At 32.5% G+C, this 22,971-nt stretch overlaps 1 protein-coding gene across 3 annotated transcripts; it reads left to right on the top strand.

The window, feature by feature from the left end:
• Positions 1-853: 853 nt before the first annotated feature.
• LOC121375169 lies at positions 854-22,902 on the top strand. Of its 3 annotated transcripts, XM_041502443.1 has the most exons (31): positions 854-877; positions 1,821-1,881; positions 2,013-2,154; positions 2,467-2,569; positions 2,793-2,977; positions 3,681-3,837; positions 4,587-4,695; positions 5,907-6,021; positions 6,581-6,694; positions 7,504-7,660; positions 8,342-8,436; positions 9,094-9,360; positions 9,786-9,860; positions 10,236-10,349; positions 10,703-10,789; positions 11,079-11,210; positions 11,890-12,063; positions 12,515-12,655; positions 13,377-13,525; positions 14,101-14,222; positions 14,570-14,757; positions 15,132-15,243; positions 15,656-15,877; positions 17,297-17,396; positions 17,984-18,115; positions 18,297-18,340; positions 18,467-18,569; positions 18,972-20,229; positions 21,175-21,311; positions 22,061-22,118; positions 22,571-22,902. In XM_041502443.1, the coding sequence occupies exons 2-31, from the start codon at positions 1,846-1,848 to the stop codon at positions 22,699-22,701; spliced, it is 4,959 nt and encodes a 1,652-aa protein (XP_041358377.1). In that variant the 5' UTR covers positions 854-877; positions 1,821-1,845; the 3' UTR covers positions 22,702-22,902. The 3 variants fall into 3 exon arrangements, with proteins under 3 accessions (XP_041358377.1, XP_041358379.1, XP_041358378.1); XM_041502445.1 differs by lacking the exon at positions 9,786-9,860; XM_041502444.1 differs by lacking the exon at positions 854-877 and having other exon boundaries at positions 1,213-1,881.
• The last annotated feature ends 69 nt before the right edge of the window (positions 22,903-22,971 follow it).

Genomic DNA, 22,971 nt, shown 5'->3' with positions numbered 1-22,971 from the left:
AATAGAAGCTTTCCTAACACACTTCTTTGTTACCCTTTACACGATGATATGAAAAGAACAGGTGAAATATTTCATATCAAATTATGAAGGAAAACCCAACACCAAAAAACAAATATATAAAATAAAATTAATTTGACATGTTCCGACGACATCATTATAATAGGCCTATAGGGTAAATAACCAGTTCATGGGCGTCGATCGGTGGGGGACAGGGGGGACGCGTCCCCCTCACTTTTCAACACCGGGGGACAATCTATATAAATGTCCCCCCCCCTTTTGTTTAGCACACACACACACACACACACGTCCCCCCCCCCACACTTTTAAAGCTGGATTGATGCCCATGAACCAGTTCACTAGAAATCCTTTAGTGTCACGGATCTCTCTGTCTTAATTATGGCAACGCTCATTTGTCATCTGGCCAAAGCATGTCATGTATTGCATTAAAATTGCATTTATGCTCTTGCATTGGGACATAAAGATATCAATTGTGTTGGACCTGATTTCGTCATGTATTATTATTTTATAGCTGCAGCCAGGTAACCCCGATAATATAGAACGTTAACGGTGAAACGTCATTCATTCGTTGAAAAGGCCAGATTCCGTTGTTGCAATATAGGAAAATTAGCACGTGCCTATTTAACAGCTAACCAACAAGCCAAATACCATTGAACATTAGGAGTAACGTTATTGATCAAGAATTTATAATTATTATTATTACTATTATTAGTATTATTGTACCAGGCTGTTTGCATACCTTGTTTACTATAAAGGTACAGTAGATAAGGTAAAAAGGGAGATAATCACTGCAAACTCTTCTAGCAAAAACATAAAAGCAGACGAGAGTGATGATGGCGGGAAAAGCGAGAAGTTCAATGTAGATCTTATTTGTTTTTCGTGCAATATTCTTGAATCAAAAACAAAAGAAAGAAAAATGTTTTCATCGATTAAAAAACAAAATGCATTGGTCCTATATATTACATTATGACCCTAGTTTTTGTGACTAAATAGTATGAAAAAAGGTGTTTTTCGTAGCCTACTCTCCTGTTTCAAGTGTTTGTGGGAAAGGATAAAAGATCCCTTGCTGCATTAGGGAAAATGTTTCACCAAATGTTTGACATCCAATAGCCGATGATTAATTAATCAATTTGATCTAGTGGTGTCGTTAAAAACAAAAAACGTGTAATTTGTGGTGATAATCAATCAAGGCTCAAATATTTACTTTTTGTTGTTAAAGTTATATTGAAATAGAAAAAAAAAATATTAACACAAAATTTACTAGAATCAGCTAAAAACATCTGTTTATTTTGGCAGCATGTAAAACCAGGCCAGTGTATCATAGTCAAGATGGACATTTATCCCAGTGAAGACAAATTGCACATTTTACAACACTACAGCATCGTCTCAAATTATCATGATAAAATATAATGATATTTTCAGATTCTGAAGAATAGATTTTTACCATGTAATGCTCCCATACATTTGTACTTCAGTCACATTCTAAATCTTATGTAATAATCTTGTAGCCATATGTTAATTGTCAGGGACCAGATGATAGTCAGATATCACATGGAATAAACAAATTTATTTGTACCGCAAGTACAGGTGGGTTTTTTTGTAAACACAGGGGTGTGGATAAAAACACACACTGGGTAATTTTTTCAGCTAAAACAGATTATTGTTTCAACACAGTGAATTGTAACTTGAACAGCCCCAATATGGAATTCAAAATGCCTTTGAATGTTTGTCCATGCTTTATAGGCTTGTTAGATAAGAACTCAATTGTAATTTGATGTTTTTTTGTTTCATTTTTTTTTCAGTTGGAGTTGAGTAGGCCTACCTGCCATGCCCAGATACCTTGGGTTAAATTATTGGCATCAGGTAAAACATAATTAGTTATTAGTTTACTTATTAAATTATTAATATATTTTACATGATTCAGTTGTGTATTAACTATAATATGCTTATTAACATAGTGTTGAATTAGCACAGTAATTTCTTGTTTATTTCAGATAGTAATCCAACGACGTGAGTTCTTCAGCCAATCTTTACTAACGGTGCCACACCATCTGGAGCTAACTGAAACTTATGTGCACAAAGACTACAAAGGAGATTATTCATCTTGGAAATCTGTGCTTAGTGAGCACTATCAAGGTATTGTTACTAATTGAGAATAATAAGTTTTATTGTTCTGATTTTTTTTTAAAGTGTTCCCATTTTTAGGCATTCCAATGTGAATATTTGTTTTCCTAGTACCTTCATCATGCCTGTCAAAATTATTTTTCTCTGATTTCATTATTGACTCTTTTTTTCTTTTTTTTGCCTGAAGAATAGGTTATTTCTTTTTTGTAACTTTTTTGTACCTATGAAGTTCAGTTGAAAGTGGATAATTTAAAAATACAACCTGTGTTCTCTGTATAGTATATACGTGTATTTCGATTAAACAAATGATGTTATATCTTTCAGAAACAGTTGATGACGATACTACAACTTTAGAAAGAACCTGTTTAAAGGAAATTAATGTTCTTTGTAACATAGATGAAGATGAAATACTAGAGAAATTTGAAAGGTAAGCTGAATAATATATTAATTTCTATGTTATGTACCGGTATGTTTGACCTCTCAGAATATATCTGTGTCTAAATGCTTTCTTACTGTAATTTGTGAACAAGTTCTCCCTTTTGTGCTTTAAAATATATCTGATAAAAACATTTAAACAGTATTTTATTCTTATATCTCTTTTATTTTCTAAATGAATGATCCACTGAATGTTTAAACATTTTGTATTTTAGTGATGCTGTTTCAAAGCAAATTGGAGGTGTTTTTGAAGTTATTCCCAATTCCAACCCAGAATCTTTGTTCAGTTCTGATTCTGATGAGGTTGACCTTCTTCGTGCTTGTGACTTTACCACTGAAAAGAGATTTGAAGTGTTTGAAGAAGAAAATCTTGATAACTACCAAAATGGATTTGAGAAAGGTTTGTCTACAATATCAATGCCAATGCTTTTTGAGATCTACTAAGGACCACTCACAGTTATCAAGATTTTCATGAGCATACAAACTATACTATTTTAACTACCTCCACAACCCATCCTAAAAGCATATATAAAAAATAAGTGATAATCTTATTAACATTTTGTGTTTGGTTTTCAAAGTGTACATTGGCCAAACTACATTCCCACTAGTGTATGGTTTGTACACTTGTGAAAATGTAGGTAATTACGTATGACCTATAATATTACTACAAATAAATTACTGACTAATTTGAACAATGATCCCTGACAACTCTAGACTTGAGAAAAACTAATCACCTATCAGAAACGAGGTGTAATGAAAAGTAAGATAAAATTTTTGGTACATAGATTAACTGTAAATATATGAAGTATCTCAAATTGATGTAGACACTTGTATATTGATATTATTACCTTGTGATTAAAAATAATTATCTGGTGACATTTAAGTAATTTAAATGTAATATATATTTTATGTTTTATTGATCACAGGTTTCGTCACTGATATGATTCATTAGATATATGGTTGGATTTAGAGGTTGCACACCCACCCTTTGGTGGTGAAAAGCACTTTGTTAACAAGATTACAAGATTACACACTCATTCTCCTTTTGTTTGTCTTACCCTCATCACAAGATTTTGTATTCACCTCCAATACATAAATTTCAGATTGCCTCGAAGATGTTTTCACCAGTGACAATTTCAGCATTATCCGAGACAAAATTCCTCATCATGATCTGTTACTTAAGCGACTACACTCCAAATCATTGCAGGATCCTTTGGCTGATGCAAATGGTCAAGTTGACACTGAAAAAACTATTTTTGGGTACATATCTTAAGTAAATATTGCTAAGATTAAGTATAAAGAGGTCAACTGTAATTCTGGTTTATTAGTCCCCTACTCGTTCAACCAGAGGGGACTATAGATTTCATCTCTGTCCTTCTGTCTCTGTGTTTGTCTGTCCATCTGTCTGTCCCACATAGAGTTTTCCGCTCAATGCCTTGAGATGTTTAACATTCATGACAATTTACAGATTTTTGACATAATTTTGGCCCTTTAATTTAGGAGATATGAAAATTTGTTTTCCAGTTCTTTTTAAAAAAAAAAGAAAAAGAGCCGATATTAATTTATTAAATATAGTGGATTGGCAAACAGGCCATATACATGTATATGAATATATATGAATGCCTCTTCACTTGATGATGTTACATACTGTATAAAATTAAATGAACAATCAACATAAACAATATGAAACTGACTTAAGTTTTTATAAATGAATATTATTGTAAACTTTGTTTTCTGTCACAATAAAATTAGAATTGTGATTTAGAAACAAATAGTTTAAATATGGAAAGTGTATTTAACTTGTGTTTTATGTGAAAATAATTATAAATTAAATTTTAAACTATGTGTATGATTGATACATGTATTTTAAAATTATTAATTAATATAGAAATAAACGTAATATATGGAAATAACTTTTACTTGTTACCTATATACTGATTTTTTAGTCTTCTATTCACATATAATTTAAGAAAGATAATTTTTACCCTAGAATATATTTTTGTTTTCAGTGACAGTTTGAAATTTTCTACCACATCGGAAAATCAGTTTGGAGCTGATCTCTGTACATTGATTGGTTTTGAAGTGTTTGAAAAACACATGGACAACAACAAAGAAGAGGTACATGTATTATAAATATAACTCATAGACTAGTTTTTGGCAAGTAAAACAATTTAACATGCTGCTTTGAATTATGCATTCATAGACATGTACATTGCAGATTGTCAGAATAGCATATATGTCTATTTAAGAATTGACCGCAATTATTTTTTGGTTCATGCAAGTATGAACGGAAAAAAATTATGTGCACACTGTATGACTCCACGTAGAGGGTCATACAAAAGTGTGCACATCGTTTTTTTGGTTCATACTTGCATGAACCAAAAAATAATTGCGGTCAAATCTTATAATTAAATTTTTATACATACTTTAACAATACATAACTGAATTTATTTTGTTTAGCTTTAAATACGCCTGTAGTATTGTTTATGTAAACTTCATTGATACTTATGTCATGTAAGAATGCAAACATTCATTCACTATTATTTGATTCAGGTGATAAGCAACGCCATTTCCTCTAGCTGCTGTGCATTTTTATGGATCATTTAGTTATATTGGAAGGAACTGTCCTATTTGTGTTTAGTTTATATTTTATGAAAGTGAATGAAGAGAACGTGTCTAACATTTATGCTGTCGGTGGAACCGTTTAATTTTCGCCAACAGCTGTAGAACATCGCTTATAAATAAGTTACAGGCGTGAAGTTTCCTACATGATTTCTTTGGCCACCAAACGAGTCTCATGTCATGATTAGTGAAGAATTTTTTTTATTTTTTTTTTATTTTTAAATCAATAGATCTACATGTCTACTCTGCTATAGCATTTCCCATTAATTTATCGTATACATTTTTTAAAATTGCTTTTGTAGCTTTCACATGTGTTTTCTTCAAAATATCAAAATATGGTTGCCTGAATAATCCGGCTTGTTGCAAGTAGTGCAAGTCAGTGGGGTGGGGAATAGTAGGCATGGCTTAATTTTTTTCAGTTCATCGAGATATGAAAAAAAAAAAGTAAGCACCTCTGGACCAGTCAGATTGCTGTAAAGAATATATAGACGCAAAGAAAATTTAATTATATAAATATATTATAAATCTACACTTAAGATAACTGGAGTAAAAAATATGTATATAAATAAAAAACATGAGCCTGAAAAAAGGTTATGAGATTTTACTTTTTCAATACTCTTCTTTTTTTCTTTTTTCTACTTATAATTACTTATTTGAATACTTGTCTAGACTTGTCATATGTTATATTTTATTTACATATGTTTTAGAATGAACTTGAGGAAATACTTACTCCGTTTCAACATGAAACAAGTAATGAATTGTCTAGAAGTTTTTTCATTAAAGACACAGATGAAAATTACTTGAAAAGCATGCCACTTCTTGGTAAGTATTATCTGATATAAATACCAAACAAATCTGATTAAAAAATTAAATAAAAAAATTAAAACAAATGATCATTTTGAAACAGTTTTATTTTGTAAGTATAATGATTTATCATGATTTGATGATTTCAGTACTAATTTACAGCACTGAGTATCAGAAATATTAAATAAAAAACAAAATTATCAGGATTTTATCACCCATGTTTTGAGACTGATAAATGGCACCATTCCCCAAAGGCTATGTTGTTTTTTATTCCCAATTTTCGAGTAAAAAATCCCAATCTAAATATAAATAATTCCTATTTTCTGTTTGTTTGTTTTTATTGTGTGTTTTTTTTAAACAATTCTAACTTAGCTTAAGATGTTTCTGAAATGAAACTAAAAATTCCCATTTGTTTTGTAAAAGGACGCTGAAATTCCCCAAATCAATGCCATGGGCATCAAGTCAGTAATAAATAAATAAAACCATGATTGTCCAAGGAAATGAAGAGAATGATCTATTTTAGAATACGTTATTCAAATGACCACATTTATTATGTTTTTTTTTGTTTTTTCTTTAGAATCTTCTGAGGATGTGCAAGATGAACTATTTTCAGAAAGAAAACATAACATTGAATCTGGATCATTCTCACCCATAGTCATAAATACAAGGACATTTGTGGAACTTAATAATGGTACTAGTACATTAATTATGGATATAACACACCCACCCTTCGAAAAATCAACAAACAAATTCAAAGATCTTTACAAGTTAATTTTAGGATTGTTGGGGGGTGGGGGGTGGGGGGATGCACCCTGTTTTTTTAATATTTTAATATCAGTGTTCGAATAAGGCCACTTAATAAGCATAAAATAGCATATGGTACAGGTATGTTATCAGCTATTTCCTTGGGCAAATTTCTCAGTATTTCTGAACTTTCATCCACGGTGGATGAGCTTCATCTTTAATGTTGATAGAAGCATGTATCGGTTAAAGCTACAAACTTTTTATATAATATTACCAGCTATTAGGCACAAAAACAAGTCGGTCTCTGGTCAGACCAAAGTTCCAGAATTGATGCGATGATGCAGTTTTTTTTTTTTAAAGTATGGATTGAACAGAAAAAGTGGAAATAAGGGACATATTTAAATTGAAATCAGAATGCATGTCCTAATTCATGGGCAATGGCATTTTGGCTCCAAATGTGGTTTTACATAGTAGCAAGAAAAGCCTGTCAAAAATCGACGTCATACCACAGGAAATAATAATTAAAAAAGCTTGACGAGCGAAGGTCAGAATCGATGTGCATGCTGACCAGAGACCAGAAATGTATTTTGTTTGGCTTTATTTGCCAAATTGAAGTAAAATGTATATATTTTTGTATACGGTCTAATTACAAATATTAAATGCATCATTGCAAATTTGACAATATCATAGTGTGATAAATAGGCTATGTTCATTTGTATGAATGGTAACGAAATTACATTCTTATGTTGTGCTTAGACCCCAAAGATGAATTGGATTTATCAAAAGGTTTCATGGAATCACCACTTCTGTCACCTGCTTTGGCTGTTCAGCTAGAAAATAAAACGGAAGATTTTCTGCAGAGGTTCCAAGCTCTTCAACCACTAGTTAAATCATTTTCACCCACAGATAAAGTGTAAGCATAAACTTTCTGTGTGTCAGGTCACAAATACCGTATCCAGCTATTTGAAATACATGTATTTTCCCAAAGGGTGGATAGGGTGCATATACCTAAGAGATAGAGTAGTCACCTGATGTGTAATGGCTCATAAAATCTATCGTCCTTTGTGCAACTCTGGCAATTACTCACGATATTCGGCAATGCCATGGAGATTAATTGCCACAGCTTTTTAAATTTTCTTATTTTGCAATGAAAATTATTAGTTAATTATTTATTTTTGTAATACTGACAAATTAAACTCCTCTCTTAAACACTTATCGCAAAACTGCTGTAGAAAAATTTGTGGAGATTATATTTTTGCACAGCAGTTTTTACCATGTTCATTTTCTTAAATGCCAAGTTTTGTTCCGAACCAACTAGTGTCCCATGTCTGGTATATCAATGACTATAGTTTCTTAATTGCATAAACCGTAAGTTAGACACCAGATAACCGTGTGATTAATATTCCTTTGCTTCCCACCTACTTAAAGGAAGTGAAATTCTTAACCTCTTGATATTTTATCTGTTGACATTATTTAAATAAAGCAACCTTTTGAGAAAGTAATATTGTCATTCATTTTATGTTTACAAGTGTTAATATGTTCTCGTATGTTTTCATTCAGTTGGCCAGTCTAAAATATTTCTTTGTTTTCACAGGATTTTTCTGAGACAGTTTGAGATGAAGACATTGACAAATAAAGTTTGGCAACATGAAAAGTATTTTGATGAAATCTTAGCCTTACGTCTTCAAGGTGTTATTCATATTGTTATAATTTTAGCATACATGTATATATAATAACAAGTTAAAACAAAATGTTCAAAATGGAACAACAAGGAAATCTATTTGTGAGCAATGTTTTAAACTGAACAACAAGGAAATCTATTTGGAAGCATTGTTTTTAGAAACATTAGTTATTTTAGAGTTGAGGTGCTGCACAACTTCTGATTTGTTTTTAACCTAGGGAGTTTGATATAGCTTAGTGGTCGAGAACTTACTTATAATCCGTCTCATCCTCCTACAAAAATACTTTTTGTAAATAATTTCAGTTTGGTTTGATTTAAGAAGAAATTTTTAAAGTAAAATTGTTTTGGAAATAACAAAAAAATACTATTTTTGTGTGCAATTTAAAAAACAGTCAGCTCAAAAATAAATCACTTGTAGTAAATTCCATAGTATGAAAAAAGGCATTTCCTATGGGAAGGACTATAGATATGATAGATTTAATGCCATAGGATTTAAATACCAAAGACTATGCTATATGATGGTAAAGTGCAATAAAAGGTTCTTTGCTGCTATTCAATAGGAGTGGTGACAATATCAAGACCAAGTGTTACCGTAATTGTGTTTTAGACACCAAAATAGTGATGTTAGACTTTAAAAATTGGACCTGGACTCTTTTCCATTTCAGAACCTGATACTGAAGGTGGAACTGTTTGTCTTAATACAGAGTTTCTTGCCATCAGAGACGTAAAACAACAGTTGCAGCTTGTCTCACAAACTGGACTTGGTGAACTGGAATTACAACTTTCATGGGATATTTTCCAAATCATCAAGGATTTGATGGTCAGTGCATCGAAACTTGAAAATCTGGATTACACAGTAAGAGAAAAACATACAAAGGGTGTTTCATCTTTCATTGAAGAATTCCACAAATTCGATAGTGATCAGTTTTATGGTGAGTTACATTTTTCTTTAATGATGAATAATTATTATGGGTTTCGAAACATGACTACATGCTCCAGCTTTGATCATTTCTTGAAATCTTTGCAAGTTTAAAAGACCCAATTTCTGGAATCCAGATTTAGTGATGGGGTCAAAATTAACATTATTTAACACTTGATTCACTTAATTTCCTATTAATTTGTCTTTCTTTGATAAAATACATATTTTTTTACATAACATTCACAACATTAAAGTAGCTGCATAAATAATTGTAAAGTATTTCATATGATTGTTTGGGCATATCTCACAATGTGAAATCAGTAACATGGTTCTTATTTTGAAAGCCAAAAGAAGGTAATCATGAAGGTAATGGAGGTGAAATGTACATAAAAATTAAGAAAAAACTTAATTACACCTTCCACTATTTTTTAAAATCAGATTTGACCGACAGCATGATGGATAGACAAGCATGTTCAACAGCCAATATATCAGGTTTATCAGCCATAGTTCAAGGTCAATACAGATTGATACCTGTTGATGTATATGTTGTACCGATACTCATGAGAAGTGTATACTGTTATGAGGTATCAGATATCCATTGGTATCTTTGTAAACAGTAGATATCTTTGTAAACAGGTTTGAAGACTATCAAATGTCTAATTACAAGAACATTAAAAAAAAAAATTAATATATTTTTTCATTTCTGAAAATAAATGTTGCCAGGTATATGTCAAAACAAAACATGATTGAATTAAACTTGTAGCATACACAATAATATTGAATATAGTACAGATATCACTACTCCTACTGTGTGTAATTGATATTGTTAACAGATTGTAGAAATATTGATTTGTATAAGTCATTATTTATTACCATTTTATTACCAAGCTGTCAGTCCTCAGGTCCAAATGTTGGGATTTATGAAACAAACTGAAACAGGTTCTGAAAACAGGCCCAAGTCTGAGAAAGTCCGGGAAGACACTAATACAGCTGCCATTTTAGGTGACCTTAATTAATTTTTATTTCTGTATATAATTTTAAAATGTACGTTATCTTTGATATGCCCTACCAATTTTTATGCAACCCCTGCAGCTAGGTATATGAACATAGCGTGAAAATAAAAAGTGCTATGGAGAATGAAAAACTCCACAGCATTGCCGTTTGCTGTGAGCAATTGCAGGGGTTGTTGTGGTGGTTGTTCTTGCCAATATTATTTTCCGTGTTAGTATTAATGAAGATGTTAAAATTTGTTGATAATGATACTGAATTGTTACAAGAAGTTTAATATAAATAACAGCTGATGGCAATGTGTATTAAAATAGTCTTTGATAAAATAAGATATCATTTCATTTAAGGTGTATCATCTGATCAAGTATGCATGGATCCTCTTCAGAACTTCTTGTCAATGAGAAACATTTCTATAATTTCTAAAAGTAAACCAGGTAGGTTGTTTTATATACCTACACACGTACATCATGTAACTAATTTTTGTCAGCCCTCAGTACTAAATTACCACAATCTGTCTCAGGCTTTGGATGAAAATGAGTGTTCAGTGTGAAGCTTATAAACATGGATTAAACATATTTAGAAAATTGATTCTTAATTACAACATGTATTTTAATGTTTAATATTAATTTATTTTTAGTTAAAATAACTCTTGAGTTAGTAATACCAAATTTCAGAATCTGATTCGAATAAATTATAATTTTCCTCTTTTTTTTCACTTCTAAGCAATAGATACAGTGTGCAACAAGCCCAGTAAAAGTCCACAATGCATTGTAAAGCCAATTACTCCCATGACTTGCCAACCATCTACTGAAGAACACAAGTCTCAACACAGAGTGATGGAAATCAAGTTAGCAGGTATTTATTTTGTGTTAAAAGTATTATTCTACATATGCTCTAAAAATATAATAACAGGAATTGTTTTATATACATGTATACTTTTCAGTTATTAGTGTGTACACTCTTTGTAATGGACCTCTTGAAACCTGTTTAAAAGTCCAGTCCCATGCTAAGGTCAAGGTCATTTGTTTATTATGAAGTGTTGGTTCTTCTGTGCTGTTGTTTGGTTTAAAAAATGTTAATGTATTTTGAAGCTGCATTTACTGAACTTAACAATCTTAATACAAAATAAGTATACTTGATGACTGGTTAATTGAAATCCACTTTTAAAATAAAAGGGATTTCAGTCATTCAGCTGATCAATCATTCCATCCAGTGCACCACAACTGGCATATCAAAGGCTGTGGTATGTACTACCCTGTCTGTGAGATGGTGCATATAACAGATCCCTTGCTGCTAATTGAAAAGAGTAGCCCATGAAGTGGCGACAGCAGGTTTCCTCTCTCAATATCTGTGTGGTCCTTAACCATATGTCCGACGCCATATTGCCGTAAATAAAAATGTGTTGAGTGTGTATAAATACCGGTAAAACATTTCCTTCCTTCCTTCAACTGATCAAAGGAATATTTTGCTTTGGAATTTACTTAAACATTTTCAATAGAATAATCTTTTTAGTAGAAAGTATCTTTGTTTTCAGAACCCTTTGAAAAGGTTTACTGTTCACTAAGAAATTGTGCAGAGCCATACATCAGTGTTCTTAAAGACAGAGGAGAGATCAGCAGGGAACAAGACTTCGATTCCTTGGACCCAGACAGCACCAAGTTTCTCTTGAAGCAAAGAGAAAAGAGTGTCCTCGACTTGCATGAAGACAGTAATTAATAATAAATCATTTAGGAACTGGGAATGTCGTGTCCAGAAATTTATCCAGCAGACTGTCACCAATAGGGTTAGGTATAGGGTTGGAACAGTCTCTTGGGGGTAAATATGTAGGTAAAACATAGGGTACCGGGATAATATTATAAATATCTAAAAAAAATTAAACTGATGATTTTAATCATGGTAAAATTTTGGTTTTCATTAATACTTTAAAATGCTTGTCTAAGTCAAAACAATTAAGATTATAAAAATAACAACTTAAATGACAAATATCTGTTGTTAATGCAATTCAAATTAGAATCTTATCTTTTATAATATGAAAATAAATGGCACATTTGTTTAAGACGTTTTATTGAATATGGTATTGCCATAGACTAGTATGGTTATTATATGGAGAGGAACTGTAAAATTGTCCTGGTACACTGTTTGCTGTTATTTGTGTTCAGGTTCGTCTGATGACACATATCGAACTCTGCTGATTGTTCATGCGCTCTGTGGTGCTGCTGATCTCCTAGTTCACTGCTGTCTCAAGTCAGCAATAAGCTACCTCAGTGCCATGCAGGAAAAACATCGGACAGTACTGGGTGGTAAATATTTATTTTTACTTGTCTGGATCATATCTTGCATACAGGACCATCAAACCTCACATGTAGAAACAAATTGAGATGGCGGTGTGTCACATACTATTACTAGGTCACTGTGACCTACTTTTCAGTCTACTGCACATAAAAGTAAATCCTTGTCCGAACCATATCTTGCATACAGATGCATACAGGACCATCAAACCCCACAAGAAGGAACAACTTGGGATGGCGGTGTGTCGCATACTATTACTAGGTCACTGTGACCTACTTATCAAGGTCTGCTGCACATAACAGTAAATACTTGTCCGGATCATATCTTGCATACAGATGCATACAGGATCATCAAACCTCACATGTAGGAACAACTTGGGATGGTGGTGTGTCACATATGATTACTAGGTCACTGTGATACAAATAAATAAAATAATTTGTCTATATTCTGAACATCATAGGAAAAGCTTGTTTAGCCTTTGAAGAAGTCAGCACTGTTTACTGTTCATCCATCCCATTAAAAAAAATTCACATAATTAGAATTGAATCATACCCGTAACATATTCATTAATATCTTGGGTTTTCCATCAAACTCCTGATGGGCGTATCATGTACCTCTCCGGTACTCTTGTTTTTTTTATTGCTAAGTATATTTTAGATATTTGCTTCTTGTTGTGATGGTTTAATGCTATAATGTAAATGTAAAGTGGATCAAGATTTATTATACTTACAGGATCTTTGCAGGATGTCAGACAAAAATTGTTTTTGCATCAATGCAGCTTCCATCAGAAATCCATTTTACACCCAAAAATAGCATCAGTTTGTAAGGAGGTTGAAATTATTCTTAATACAGACAGCAAGCTTCCAGAAAACGTAGTACAGGTAAGTATAATTGGCTTCTTGTCATTTAGTACTTAGTCTGATGTAAGAGAAATACACAACTACAGACATACATGTATAATACATGTGTAGATAATTAACATTTCCCAGAAATAAAAGTTTGTTTTTGTTTTGGCTATTGGATGTCAAACATTTGGTAATTTTGACTTACAGTCCTGGAGAGGAAACCCGCTGTATTTTCCCATTAGCAGCAAGGGATCCTTTATATGCACAATCCCACAAACAGGATAGCACATACCAAAGCCTTTGATATACCAGTCGGGGTGCACTCGCTGGAACAAGAAATACAGAAATAAAAGATGTTTGTACCCACCAGTACGTCTTTGCAGTTGTATTTATGATAATCATAATTTCATAAAACCATAATGAGAAATAGCCAGTGCAAAACATTAATGTATTCCATTTAACTATGTTTCTCACAAATAAGTAGTTCCAAATCAATAAACATTGGTCATGTAGTTGCATTCACTTGTTTAATTAAAAACAATTTAAAAAAAATTGATATTTTCCACTAAATTTTAAACAAAGCATTTAATTCTGCAGAATTCTTGTTCCAGGTCTTGATAGTACTTAAACGACCACTGCAGACATTGATGCTATCACTGAAAAATGCTTTATCGACCAACAGTGATATTACTCCTGTTATACTTGAGTCATCTGATGATTTTTCTACAGAAAGGTTTGTCTATACAGTATATTGGAGAAACTTCATAATCTTATATTTTAGAAAATAAATGTGATTATTTTGATAAACATGACTGTTCATTCTGCAACAATTCTAAAAAGCAATTGGAACTAATTAACTTTCATTTGATTTCAGTCTTGGCAGTTTTAGCCCAACTAATTCCCTTCACCTCATGACTAGACTTACCTAAAGAAATATTAATGAATGAATATTCTTACTTCTTACATGTGATAGGCAAAATTTGTTTTTAATCATAATTCCCCCCCCCCCCCCCCCCCCCCCCCCCCCCCCCCCCAAGTGTTATGGTTTATTTCATTTATGTTATTTTGATTTTATTTCAGTATTCAAGGACATAACTGTGTGCTAGCTTCTGTAACACACATTACAAAATGTGTTTCACTGGATTCATTTACTCTGGTTATCGAATATGAGTATCAAGTGGGATCTTCCTTGGAAAATACTTGTGCCACACAAAACATAGACTTCATTGGATACCATGTTCATGATGCAGCTAGCAAGACATCCTCTGGTAAATCTTGAGTAATAATTATTCATTATTGTATCCATATTCTTGAGGTTGTCTTAAAAAAAAGAGGTGTATAAAATTATATACATATAGGTTACAAATATTATGTACAAATTAAGCGTGGCCTTTAGTATCTAAGTCTATTTGTTAATAACTTTGTTAATATTTAGATATTAGATTTAGTGCATATGATGAACTGCAAATTGCTTATATATAATGTATTTAAATGCAAAGAACAATAACCGTAATTAAATGACATTTAGAAATGAATTTATTCCCTTTAATTCTGTTTTGATCTTTGTCTTGTTATTTTACTTAATAAATAACATCCAAATTAATGTCATATCGTATTGAATCACAATTATTTTAATTTGTAGATACTAGAGTCTCAACCAAAGACTTCAAACCAGAGATCCTAATTCAAGTTACTGTTGTTGGGTCTCACTTAATCACACATGAAAAGGTGCTTCTGCAGATTCTTGAGTCAAGGTGAACGTTCTGACCATCATTATGGTATTAAACTATTCTTTCGGAACACTGTCCATCTTTAATAATCCATATGTCCATAAATAGTTTTAAAAGTCTACACAAATGAATGAATGTTTAACAACACCCCAGCACAAAAATAAACATTGGCTAATGGGTGTCAGAAAAGGTAAAAAAACCCCAAAAATTAAGTTTATACAGACAGAATTATATTTGAAATAATTGTTCTATGATCATTTCTAATTTTAGAGCGCAAATTCAGAATCTTGTCTGCCTGCTAAATAAAAAAATTACGTTTTATTTCTTTTTCTAAATATCCATGTTGATATGTGATTTTATTTTGTTGAGAAAACAGCTTTAAAACATATTATATTTTAAAGTTGAGAAAACAGCTTTAAAAAATATTATATTTCAGACATAATATTGCTGTCTTTGAAAGAGACTATGAAAATCTGCTATTGGACAAAAAACTTTACTTTGCTGATATAGTGATTGATGAAAAGCATGGCGTTGTAATCCACCTGTTAAAAGACTTTACTGAAGACTGGCAGGTAGAACAGCTAACCCGGAGACTGGTTTCTCTCAGTCTACAGCTGTCATTCTGCTGGGTAATTCTCTACTCGTTTCAGACAGAAGGGTGAGTAAATGTTGCTCAATGTTTTATGTGTAACAGATAAAAATCAACATCCACTTAGGGGATTCGAACAATAGACTCTCAGTACGAGAGTCCAGTGCTCTACCAACTGAGCTAATAGGGAAATTCCCACTATAGTGCCAGTAGGAGCACTTTATACTACATACATATGAACAATATAAATTGTGTTTAAATGTACTTAGTTGCCAAATTAGATCTTATAGTATGTCAGAACAAAACTGAATAGCATTTTTAGTAACCAAAGAAAGCAAATTTCAGTCAATATATTATGTGAAACTAGTCTTCTTTTTTTCAATTATTTAATTTTTTTTATTATTAAGCCATACATAGAACATACAGTAGGGGGAGTGGGGTTCATTGGGACACTTTTCACTTTAAAAAAAAAATCTTCTCTATTAGAAAATATACAACAAAATTAATTATATAACCTGTACATAAGCTGTACATAGAACATACAGTAGGCTACTTAATACATGTACATGTGGCCTATCAAATTCCATCACTCTACTAATGGATTTCGATTTTTACTAAATATGAGATCTATAGCTCAGATAGGCATGACATTGATTGTATTTGCATTATTAGGGTCTGCGGATTAAGGATGAGCTATGTTAATCCTATGTTCAGTAAGTTCAATTGCACTTGCATACCTGGTATATTGCACATATAACCTATAAAATTTGATTCACATGTTTGCATTCTTTTGTTGCTTACTCATAACTACAATAAAAAAAACTATGCCATTCACATTCAGAAAGAAAGAAAAAGAAAGAAATGTTTTATTTAACGATGCACTCAACACATTTTATTTACGGTTATATGGCGTCAGACATATGGTTAAGGACCACACAGATTTTGGAGAGGAAACCCGCTGTCGCCACTACATGGGCTACTCTTTCCGATTAACAGCAAGGGATCTTTTATTTGTGCTTCCCACAGGCAGGATAGCACAAACCATGGCCTTTGTTGAACCAGTTATGGATCACTGGTCGGTGCAAGTGGTTTACACCTACCCATTGAGCCTTGCGGAGCACTCACTCAGGGTTTGGAGTCGGTATCTGGATTAAAAATCCCATGCCTCGACTGGGATCCGAACCCAGTACCTACCAGCCTGTAGACCAATGGCCTACCACGACGCCACCGAGGCCAGTCACATTCAGAAAGGCCAGTATTCTTGACACTCAAATGTGACATTACTGTTTACTCTACTGTTTTTATATTATCAAATAAAGTGCATAACATACCACTGAGCATTTTTATTTTACTTCAGTGCCAACTAATTCACCTAATTTAAAATAAAATTATCTCCAATGTCTGTCATTTTTCTTTTGATGAAGCTAATCGTGTCAATATCCTTAATTATCCCAATAGGAATTCTTATTATATTTGTTACACCAACAGGTACATATTCTCCAGTGGTGTTATTTCAAATGTCTGGAAGCTCCAGGCAGCTTTGGCCAACATATCTAACAAGTCGGACCAGTTCCAGTGTACTTTTAAGGCAAGTAGTTTAGATGCATATAACCTGAAGAGTTACACAGTTTAGATTTGACAGAATGAGACCGTTTTAAATACATGTAGATGACACGCCAACATGGGATACGGACATGCAATTTGTTGCAATTAATAGATTTTCTAGGCCATGACACAAATGTGACTTTTTGTGACTATGGTAATTAATACTAACTAAAATATAACATAAAAAATGGTAAATGCATGGTGTAGGAAAAGTGCTTTAATTTTATAAATATAGATTTTGTGCTAAAAAATACCTTCATTTGTTTATACAAGTGCTTGAAATTTACAAAAACCTTGAATTACAGTGTAATTTGACACCTACTTTGAAAACTTATTTTTTACTGATGTGTTTTTTAATTGGAATCTATGATCAAAAGTAAATTTTTCCCAATTTGTTAATTTATACCAAAGAGCAGTTAAGTGAACCTGGGGTTTGTGTGTTGGGGAGTCACTGGATATTTGTAAACATGAGTAATGTTTGTATTCATGCATATAGCCTTTTTTTAAGGTATTAGAAAAGACAACAAAGTCAATGTGGAAATAAACAATTGAACTTTCTTTTTTTTAAAGATTCTTCTGAGCTCCAGCCAAGATGACATGGCTTGTCTGGTTAGATCATGTTGCAACCACTGCATAGACGTATCATCAGTGTGGAAGGAAGACAACTGGAGTCGCAAATGGATGAAAGAAGAAACGAGTCCGGTATTAAAGCTGTTATTTCATTTCGATATTCAAAAAAAAGAAAAAAGATTTACATTAATTTCTGTTTGAAATTACTGTGTGGTATATATGCATTTCTACTTTGAATTATATTATATACATCTGCATACTAAGTTGATATAACTTTGCCATGTTGTAATTTGTTCAATTTATTATTTTACAGGAAGAATGTTTTCTGCTTGGTTTTCCATGCCTGAATTCATTTAGGTAAGACATTCTTAAAGCTTATTCCATGATAAAATTAATTTTTTAAGGAAAAAATACCTTTATATTCAAAACTATTTGAAAACTGTAGTAAAAAGGATTTATAAATAGTTATTGTATTTGTTGCAGTGCACAGCTTCTCTTATCAAGGGCTTCACTTGGTCAACTTCTGTCAGCTGATTTTAGGACTTTATCAACCATTGCCCCAGAACTACCAAACAAGACCATTACAGTAAATATCTGCTTTAAGTTTACCTCTCTGATTATGATGGCTTATTGCTTATTGATGAAGACTTGTTGTAATAAAACCAAGCCTTTAACTACATGCTGTTTGTATAGACACATGTAAGACTGTTAACGCTTTGAGTCTAGACTAAGTTTTATAGCATAGGGCCAGGCCTATCTCACTGTCATACAGTAAGTTTTAGTTTCATCTCTTTTATTACAATGTTATGTTCAATGACACTGAATGTGAAGTTGCAGTTACATTTAAGAAAAATGTATGTTACCATTGAAGGCTGTACATATAATATACATTTATACATGCTAGTAAGAGACCAGTTTATTAAAAAAGAATTAAAGTATTTAATTAATTAAAATTAAATAAAAGTTATTTTTCTTGTACTTTTTACAGCTCTTTCAAAAATTGGTCAGGTGTGATTCTGGTTTGAAGTTACGTACTGGCAGTCCAAAAAGTGAAGACAATTCCTTTCCTGGAGATAATAATAAAAAAGAACTAGGATATTGTACTGGAGCAATGATACGCAAACCCGAAGCAAGGGAAATAATTCACTATGCAGAGATGCCCTCACAACAGTATGGTTTTCCAAAAGATCACTCTAATATTGAAGAAAAGTGTGAAAAAGATATTGACAAGAAAATTCTTAAAGTAAAGGCAGTTCCAAGTAGATATGATATCACCGACATTCCTCAAGAAGAGACTTACTTTTCTAACACTGAATGTAAAGTGGTACTGGGAAGTAAACACAAGCTTTATGATTTGCAAACAGATACTTCAGACACAGAAGATGGAATGTCTTTACCATGTATGAAGCAATGTGAACATCCTAGCCAGGAATTTCATGACAGCACAAATCTGTACAATTCCCAGGAATATCACAAACCAAATCAGTATGTCCTGGCAGAAATGGAAGCAAAAAATCTACAAATAAAAACTAAACAGTTTCACAGAGACCTGGACAGTGATCTGGATTTTGAAAATACAATTGTAGTTCATTCTCAAGGTAGAAGCTCTCAACCAGTTCATGGCAACACAAGACCAGGGGACTTACTGGAAAGCATGCCACATGTAAATCATTTAATTAATCCAAGAGAAACAGAGTCAAAACCAACGGCAAAAGAATGTATTTATTCCTCTGATGAATTCTTTAACAACCGGATGCAATTTCAAAGTAAGGAAAAGGGTAATTTTAATTCTGTTGAATTGACAGAGTCTGACTCACCTATTTCCATCAAGCATGCCACAATTCTAGAAGAATATCAGACATGTCTACCAGAAACCCACTCTAGAAGAAAAGGTTTTAAAATGCCAATGCTTGACAAAAGACCATTTGACTTTGAAATTCCTTCAAGATCTAAAGAGTTTAAGAAGCAAGATGATTTTAATATTGTGCCAGATGGTTTATCATCACAATCTCTACCAAGTTATATCAGAAAGGCACAAAAGATTAGTGAGAGTTTCTGGTCAGAAGAGTTCCGTAAGTCGAGACAACCTCCACTAACAAGATTGAAAGAGGATTCTTATTGCATGACATCACTGCCAAGGAGACCAGTTTTAAAACATCACTTTGCTAACAGCCTGATCAGACCACCACTGCAAAGAATCAGTGTAGGACTTGCTCAACCACTTAGAAGAACAAGGAATGTGGAAAGTAAGTTACTTGGAAAATAAAACAAATGACAGTTATATATTCTGCAGTAGGTTTTTTCTCCACTCGTCTGTCCATTCGTCTCATACTTAGTTTTCCAGACGTTTCTTCTTTTTCTTTGCAGTGCCAGAGTTCGAGATTAAAAATTTTGGGCAGTATCCCAGTTGGATACTAACATTTCAAAATCTGGTATCCCACCTGATAATTTAGTATCCCACTTAAATGAAATTCATAAATAACATTGTAACAAACGTGGACGACACCGTTACTTAACTTCACTAGTAAATGACGACTTTCATTGTTTCAGTGAAAAATAAAAACGCAGGATTAAAAAACCACAAAAAAAACAACCCTCCCCCCCAAAAAGAAACCCCAACAACACAAAAACAAACCCATTATATGGTATCCCGGTGGGATACTGGGTTCTTGAAGTCTGGTATCCAAAATTAAATTCTGGTATCCCCGGGATATCGGGATACCGTTAATCTCGAACACTGAGTGCCTCAAAATACTGAGCTAAAATTTTATGTATAGCTTTATCAAGTAAACTTAATGATCATTTGACTTTCACCGGAATTTGATAATTTTTAACAGAGTTATGGCCCTTGAACTTAGATGATATGACATTTTTTGGACACATTTTTGTATTGCTTTAGCAATAGACTCATAATACTTGTTTTCTACTAAAAGTGATTCACAACCACCGTCAAATATTACACTTTACTTAAATATATTTTAATGACCATAATTCTGAAACTCATTGATGGACCGTGTATATATTCTCTGTACATAAATGTTAATGGGTCTTTTTTCTTCTTTTTTTTCGCAGTTATAATTTATTTATGGTTCAACAGTACATGTGATAACAGTAATTGTAACTATTGCAATAAAAGAAAAACAGACAGTGGATTTACACTGAATGTTGAAATATCAGTTTTTAATTTTAAGCTGAATCAACACAATCTGCAGATTCACAGCACAACCAGACCGAGAGGTGGACAACAGGACCAGATTCTCCTCCGATGGATTTCGAGCCTGAACCTCAGTCACCAAAACTACACACTTACAACACTGCAAAAAATAAGGTAACCTAAAAGTAAAACCTAGAACATGTTTCCGTAATGAGCAACTGTGGGCACTTGTAAGTAAATGCTATCTTGAATATACCGGCTAAGTAAATCAGATTAAGAAACAGCATTAACATTTCCTAGTTAAAAAAAAAGTTATGTTTTACCGCTTATAAAAGCTTTGCTTCTGCAGTTTTAAGACTATGCATAGGCCTAAATATATTGATGGCCATGTGAAATATATGTATAACCTATTAGTATTCTGAAATTAAAATATCCAATTAAAGGAAACGTTTTTTGGTTTTACACCCTTAACATATTTTGGTGTCTGATACATGCTAATTTCGACATTTGGTCACGAGAAAGAAAAGACATCTGCTACCACTACTGATAAAGCAGCAGTGCATGTGATCTTTTACATGTACTTACCCATAGGCAGAACACTACAGACCACAACCCTTGATGTACCAATTGTAGGAAAATGCTTGGATACGTAACAAAAAGAGAGACCTTCGACACATCGCAACTCAAGTGAGTGCTCTACCACTGAGCTACATACAGCCACAAAATGTCTGATGAATTTATTTTTTCTCTTATTTTTGTGAAATGAGACTTTAGTGATTGCCCTATCATTGTACTGGAACAGTTAGCATCAAAAACAACCTGGATTTTTCTTTAGTATATACTATGTTATGTTCATTTAATTTTGTCCATTAGGTGAGCTATCCTGATAGTCTGTGTCAGTAATGTGTATAATATTTTTATAGGATGAGGAGTATTTGATGCCAATAACTAGCCAGTGGCAAAAATGTGCAGCTGTGAAAGGTTTGTGACAGAATTGGTTTTAACTGTTAATGTAATTCAGAGGACTTTAAATAAATAGAGTACAGGCATAGGATATCGGCTTTATATAGGATATCGGCTTTATTTTTTTAAGGTAATATTGGAGAATTCCCCATTCATCCTGAAAAGGATATGCCAATAACCTACATGTACATCATTAATCTGTTATTGGTTTTATCCTGAAATTCAACAAGAAAAGTGGGGAAATCAGCTTTATTCATTATGCTCGATACACAAGCAAGCTTTTTGCAGTACGACATACAAAATTCACAACTTCTCTTTTGTAATATTTATGTCATGCCCAAATATGTTTAAACTCATAATTCCTAAATATATTTAACATTTCACTGTACTTGCTATGAATTATAAAGAGTACTATGTACAACTCTGATACTTCAGATTTCATTTGTGCAATAAAATGTTTGTAATTTCAGATTCACATACCTCTTGGTATGGAAGAAATGACATTGTAAATGAAGATTTTGCATCATCAAAGAAAAAGAAACTCACGTACAAGCCACTTCCAGGCAAACAGTCTGGACAAACAATATTAACTTTCAGATGAATACTGTCGAATTGAAGAAAAGATGTTTTATTGACAGAGACATTAGATACACTAGTTTTAAATATAAATAGGAATTAATTTAAGCTTTTATTGTTTTTCAAATTTTTTTTTACCAGTTGTTATATATTGCAGACATTAAATTGCCATATGCATCCGAAACATTTGCAGACTAAAAATTCAATAAAAAGTGTACACTGACAACATAATGGTCTGCATTTCACTAAATGTTTTAAGATTTTAAAACATTTTGCTCCATTCATTTTTCATAAA

Source organism: Gigantopelta aegis, chromosome 6 (assembly GCF_016097555.1).
Source record: "Gigantopelta aegis isolate Gae_Host chromosome 6, Gae_host_genome, whole genome shotgun sequence".
In the NCBI taxonomy this organism is placed as follows: Eukaryota; Metazoa; Mollusca; class Gastropoda; order Neomphalida; family Peltospiridae; genus Gigantopelta; species Gigantopelta aegis.
Note: the sequence above shows the minus strand (reverse complement) of the source record. Positions and strands in the feature narration are given on the sequence as shown.